At 49.6% G+C, this 6,138-nt stretch overlaps 3 protein-coding genes across 3 annotated transcripts in view; 2 read left to right on the plus strand and 1 right to left on the minus strand.

The window, feature by feature from the left end:
• The window catches only part of LOC106808712 (cytochrome P450 2U1-like), a 39,170-nt gene extending 36,060 nt beyond the window's left edge, over nt 1–3,110 (plus strand). The window contains exon 11 of the mRNA XM_014811542.1: nt 3,099–3,110. The gene's annotated coding sequence lies outside the window, so the exon portion shown is untranslated. The remainder of the gene's footprint in view (nt 1–3,098) is intronic.
• Nucleotides 2,680–5,602, minus strand: LOC106808709 (proto-oncogene tyrosine-protein kinase receptor Ret-like). Its single transcript, XM_014811537.1, has 2 exons — nt 5,529–5,602; nt 2,680–4,412 (listed from the first exon to the last, which is right to left on the minus strand). The coding sequence occupies exon 2, from the start codon at nt 4,399–4,401 to the stop codon at nt 2,698–2,700; it is 1,704 nt and encodes a 567-aa protein (XP_014667023.1). The 5' UTR covers nt 4,402–4,412; nt 5,529–5,602; the 3' UTR covers nt 2,680–2,697.
• LOC106808710 (leucine-rich repeat-containing protein 15-like) overlaps nt 4,435–6,138 on the plus strand; it is a 10,320-nt gene continuing 8,616 nt past the window's right edge. Inside the window, exon 1 of the mRNA XM_014811540.1 lies at nt 4,435–4,618. The gene's annotated coding sequence lies outside the window, so the exon portion shown is untranslated. The remainder of the gene's footprint in view (nt 4,619–6,138) is intronic.

The raw sequence follows: 6,138 nt of genomic DNA on the forward strand, positions 1-6,138 counted from the left end.
AATCAGTGTGCGTCCGCTCAAGCGCCTGGAGGCATGGTCTTAATTTAATCGTAGACTTAGTTCGAGCACTATCGTGATCCGGTATGGTCTTCAAATCGAGTGCTGCGTGTAAGGGTTAGCCGTGGACGTTCAGGACACGAGCATTCTGAAAGAAAATAAGGGAGCCGATGAGCGCGAGTCTATGCACTAGTAGCCTACCGCCAGCCCAAGGTCAGGCTGCGCCCCCGTCAGTGATTCCCAGCTACCGCCCCACCATACCACCGAGGCGCCTCCCGCACAGGGGTTGTCGCGTAGCCGCAGGCCTGAACTATGAGGAGAAGCCCATTACAACGAACTAAGCATAACGTCCGTCGCAAGGATCTACCGACACAGCCCGCCGACCAAATCTCCAGCCTTTAGCCGTTCCGGCGAACCCAGCAGACGATTAGAGTATACGCATTTCAGGTGCTCCTTCATAGAGAGTTATTTTCTCACAGGTGAAGGATCGGGCGAGCTGCACCGGTCAACAGTGCAGTCAACTTACGCCCGGCACACGCTGAAGCAAAGAGCACTCATACGTGGCAGTGAGTGTGGCAGCCTACAGAAAAAACTGACGATAGGCGTTTGAAGTCCGCGTTGACGAGCGTAGCCGCTTCGATCAGATGAGCTGCTACACGCTGCAGCGCGTGATCCACAGCACGGACAACGTCCGTTCAAGTTTACTCGCCACTGCGGAGATCACTCCTACAAGAGGCCCGCTTGCTCATTCCACCGACTACATGAAACACGGGAGCTCTGTAAATCGAAACCTGAAGAAAGCTTGTGCCGAATCGAAAACAAGTACCAGAAATGACGATGCTTAACGCGCCAACAGCTGTAGCTTTCGCCGTTGATATAGCGGAAGGCCTGCGAACATTTGCGCGCGTTCTGGGATACCCCTGCAACAGAGACCTGTCGACGCGCAGCGTGCGATCAATGCCCCGGTATTGAGCGTGTTAATCTCTATGCAACTTTGGCCTGGCATCGAGTAAATGTCGTAAAAGTAATCGTAATGAAGCGTGTATGAGAACGGTGTGTCAGAATCCCAAGTCAGCTGCGACTCCAGAGTCGCCATTGCAGTCCTAACATCTGTACACTGGAAGAGAGCGACGTGTGGGTCGTTAACGGCGTGCTAGTGTGTGGAGCATCCTTACACTCGGCCAACACCGTATCTCGTGTAGTGTTCAGTTACAGGTCGGCTGGTAAGCAATAGCGGGTCGATAAGCAATCGGTGAGCTGCATGGAGAGACCCAACCCGGATTGTGGACGACTTGTACGCCCTCATGCGGGTATGTTTGGAAGCGCGAGCCTGATGGGAGAATTACGCTTTCAAGCGAGATTCGGGCGAGAGCGAGAGTTGTTGGTCGATCGTTTTAGGGCTATGCCCATCGAAGAAGCAGCTTGGCTGGCCGTGAGAAGAGTTGCTCACCTCGTACTCTCAGTGCAGAACATTATAGAAGATCTAAATCTAGGATGATCGCATCGTGACTTCACCTATATGTATATATATATATATATTGCATTATTAATTAATCATATATAGTAATACTTATATATATATATATATATGATGGTCGGCTGCTACAAGGCTCCTGATTATTCGGCTGCTAGGAGGCCCCTGATTGGCTGGTTGCTACAACACCCCTGATTGGTCGGCTGCTACAAGGCCCCTGATTGGTCGGTTCATAGGTGGCTCCTGGTTGGCTGGTTGCTACGACACCCCTGATTGGTCGGCTGCTACAAGGCCCCTGATTGGTCGGCTGCTACGAAGCTTCTGATTGGTCGGTTGCTGAAAGGCCCGTGATTTGCTGGCTGCGCAGGTGGGAGCCTCGTAGCAGCCGACCAGTAGTAGTAGCCGTGGTCCACTCTGCTGGCACTTATTATCTAGCCATTCACAATAGTTAACAGCGCCATGTCTACTACCAATGCTTGCCGCACGCACACGCTTACGCACACTTAGACACACACATCTATACACTCACGCGCTCAGGCATAGGCACTTCTAAATGTCAAATGTCAAAGGTCAAATGTCATATGTCAAATGTCAAGGCTCCTTCCTTCTTACCCCTACCCCTACACCTACCGCTAACCCTGACCCTGACCCTAACTCTAACCCTGACCCTAGCTTAGCGGGCGACTGCTACTTTTCGCTGACCACCAGACCAACGCCACTTGATATAGATATAAAAATATAATCTTACACGTCAATGTGATCAATATACCTCAACAGCGCCTGGCAGGCATAAATTTTCGATAGCTTACACACACGCACACCAAGACAGAAATACAAATACACACGCGCGCGCACCGCAACTTTGAGAAACAATAATACTATTTGCTAAAAACATCTGCTTGGACTTTGGAGTCACTTTGAAACGGGTAACATCACAGCTTCGTTACAGCTGTATGTCAAGCGTCACTGCATTTCCGGCGTTGTTGTACTTCAACTCTAGTTTAACGCCGAACGTTGATGTTTGTCCATCCTGGTTGTATGTCCAGGCGTAGCACAGCGAGGGCTTCTTATCAAGCGATGAGATTGTAGCAGACGCTCAAACGCTTTATATAAGGCCCTCCAGACAACAGACAGTGTCAATGCAAAGAAGCTAACACCAAGCAATTTACGCGTCTCGTCGTCACCTCGACTGTTGCAATAAAATAGTGAAGTCACGATGCGATCATCTAGATTAGCTCTTCTATATGTTCTGCACTGAGGTACGAGTTAGCAACGCTCTCACGCGCCAAGCTGTTCTCGATGAGCGCATAGCCACTAAACGATCCCAACAACTTCTCGCTCTCCGCCCGAATCTGTTGAAAGGTAAATCTCTCCTCAGGCTCGCGCTTCCAACATGCCCGCATGAGGGCGTACACGTCGTCCACACATCCGGGTGGTCTCTCCATCAGCTCACCGTTGCTTATCGCCGCTATGGCTTCCGCCGCTGTCTGACACTCCGGATACGGTGTTGCGCCGAGTGTAAGGAGCTCCCACACTAGCACGCCGTACGACCACACGTCGCTCTCTACCGTGTAAGTGTTAGACTGCAGCGACTCGGGCGCCATCCAGCGGACGGGAATTCTGACACCCGTTCTCTTCACCGCCTTACGATACTCTACGACATCTGATGCCAGGCCGAAGTTGCTGAGCTTACACGTCAACTCGGCATTGATCAGCACGCTGCGCGTCGACAGGTCTCTGTGCAGGTATCCCAGACGCGCCAAATGTTCGCAGCCCTTCGCTATATCCAACGCGAAAGCTACCGCCTGTTGCTGCGTTAGCATCGTCAAATTCTGATACGTCGTCCCGACTTCGGACAATTTCTTCAGGTACGATTTCAGGCTCCCGTGTTTCATGTAGTCGGTGATGAGCAGCGGGCCTCTGGTAGGGTCCTCGGCGTAGGCGAGTAAACTGACGACGTTGTCGTGCGGGATCACGCGCTGCAGCGTGAGCAGCTCCTGATCGAAGCCGCTACGCTCGTGCGAATCAACGCTACTCGTCAGTTTCTTCTTAGCTGCACATCTCACGGCCACTAGAGTGCGCTCGCGTGTGCCGCGTAAATTGTGCACTGTTGCCGTGTGCAGCTCGCCCGTCCTTCCCTGAGAAATCAACTCTATGAAGAGCACCTGCATGCTATCTATCGTCTGCTGGGTTCGCGGCGGCAAGGCTGGAGATTGGTCGGCGGCTGTGTCGGTAGATCCTTGCGAGGGACCGATGCTAGCGTAGTAAGGTTCCTCATACGTCAGCTCGCTACCGACAACCTGTGCGGGCGTCTCGGTGGGTATGGTGGGCGTAGCGGGGAACGTCGGGACAGCCTGACTGGCTGGCGGCTGGTACTGATAGACTACGACTACGGCTTCTTTAGATGCCCCTGAACGTCCACAGCATACCCTACCGCAGCACTCGATGGAAGACCATACGGCCACGATAGTCTCGACTAAGGCTACGATTAACATAAAGATGCTCAGACCTCTGAGGGAACGCACACCTGCATCGGATTCCGCAGACAGGCCGCTGGTCAAGCTGAGCAGGCCCGTGTTTATCCCTGAAGTTGCCGCGAAACTGATGGCGAATAAGATCGATAAGATGCTGCTGATCATGAACGCTACGGTGACGCACGTCGTTCGGAGTCTCGTTGTTGCTATGCCGACCACGCCGGTAACGATAAATAAAGTGCCGCACACGAGGCCCGCGTTTACCGCCACGTAGATGGCAGACGTGGAGTCACGAGAGATGACGAGGGCTGCGGCACCAGAGACAACAGCGATGAGTCCCAGTACTAGATGCGTCACTGATAGAAGCATCACCCGACGCCCCACACGTTGTTCTGGTTGCCGTGGTGACGCAACGCTAGGTTGGTTCGCCGCTTGGTTCGCCGCATCAGCCATCATTGTAGTTACGTCTAAAAAAGAAGTGTTAACCGTTGAGCTATATATTATGTTTGATTAAAACAATTCTAATTGCAATTACCAGGCCGCATCTATAAACATGTGATGACTGCTTTTAGAGCGAGTGCAGGTATCCAGCGTTTACTGGTGTATGCTGATGGGGATGATGGTTAGAGAACACCAGAGAGCTCTCACCCGAAACAGAGTCAGCTAAATCAATGTAGGTATATTATATATCAGTGGTTAATAATGACAAATTTCTTATTATTTCTCATTACTAACCCCTGATATATATATATAGTATATATATATATATTATATATAATATTAATCACGATCACGTCACGCTCGTACATTCACCACATCACATTCTATCTATGCTATCTATCTATCTATCTATTGCTATCTAATCTATTATCTATCTTCATATCTATTATCTATCTATTTTCTATCTATCTATATCTATCTATCTATCTATCTATATGCATCTATTATCTATGCTATCTATCTACTCTATCTATCTATGCTATCTATCTATCTATCCGTATCTATACTATCTATCTATCTGATCTATCTATCTATCTATCCTATCTATCTATCTCGATCTTGCCCGCCCGTCTATCTATCTATCTTATCTATCTATCAGATATAACTATCTATCTATCTATCTATCCTATCTGATCTATCTATCTATCTATCTATCTATCCACTATGCTATCGCATCTATCCTATCTATCTATTCCATCTATCTATCTATATAAGTCTGATCCATTATCGTATCTTTCTATCTATCTATCCACTCCAATCCGATCCATCATATCTATCTACCACCATCCCATCCATCCATCCATCCATCCATCCATCCATCCATGCCATCCATCCATCCATACCATCATATATTGCGTCGCAGGGGGGGGGGGGGGGGGGGGGGGGGGGGGGGGGGGTGGATAAAGTGGAGTGGGGGGATGAAATGGATGTATTGGTCTTGATGGATGGATGGATATATGAATGGAAGGAAAGATGGTGGGTGGATGTTTGGTTGGACGAATAGAATACTTATTTTCATGCTATTTTATTCGCGACACACACACTGCTATATCTACACTATTCTGTGGTTCAGGTAAGCTTACGTGCACGCTATCCTATCTGTACTGCAGCATCCTGTTGTGGTTCCTATACTGTTATCGTGTGGTTCACATGAGCGTGTGTCATGGTAGTTCTCTACGATCGTCTCACGCAGGATTAAGTCGGTCAACCGGATCTCTATACTCATCCGGATGGGCGTGTAGCGACTATTGTTTAGCCTAAAGCCACTAGCGTGCGCGCTAGTAGCCCTAGTGCCCTTCCCTCTCACCTGTTTTTCCAGAACACACACGTCGCGGCGCGCCACACACAGACACACACATACACACGCGAGGCAGCGCAGGCCCGGCACGTGCGCGCGCTCACACACAGGCACACACATACACACGCACGTCGCCGCGCGATCGGCTTTTTCACGAATACGGCTGGACTCCTGGTGCACTCCATCAGGACTATTCCTATTTTACATACTCTTACACATCGATATTCTCGGTGAACTATAGATTTCAACACCACGTGGTATTTCCACACGTGCTGAAAAACGTTGGCAAAATAATCCGAGCCGCTGTGCGAGATAAACTTCATGAAAATTACTTTTACCTTGGTTGAAATGTACAGCATTGACTGAAAAGTCTTCCCTGATTTGAAGTCCATCGC

Source organism: Priapulus caudatus, unplaced genomic scaffold, assembly GCF_000485595.1.
Source record: "Priapulus caudatus unplaced genomic scaffold, Priapulus_caudatus-5.0.1 Scaffold298, whole genome shotgun sequence".
NCBI lineage: Eukaryota > Metazoa > Priapulida > Priapulimorpha > Priapulimorphida > Priapulidae > Priapulus > Priapulus caudatus.

Coding starts and splice junctions, on each gene's coding strand:
- LOC106808709 (XM_014811537.1), bottom strand. CDS start 4,401: ATGATGGCTGATGCGGCGAACCAAGCGGCGAACCAACCTAGCGTTGCG.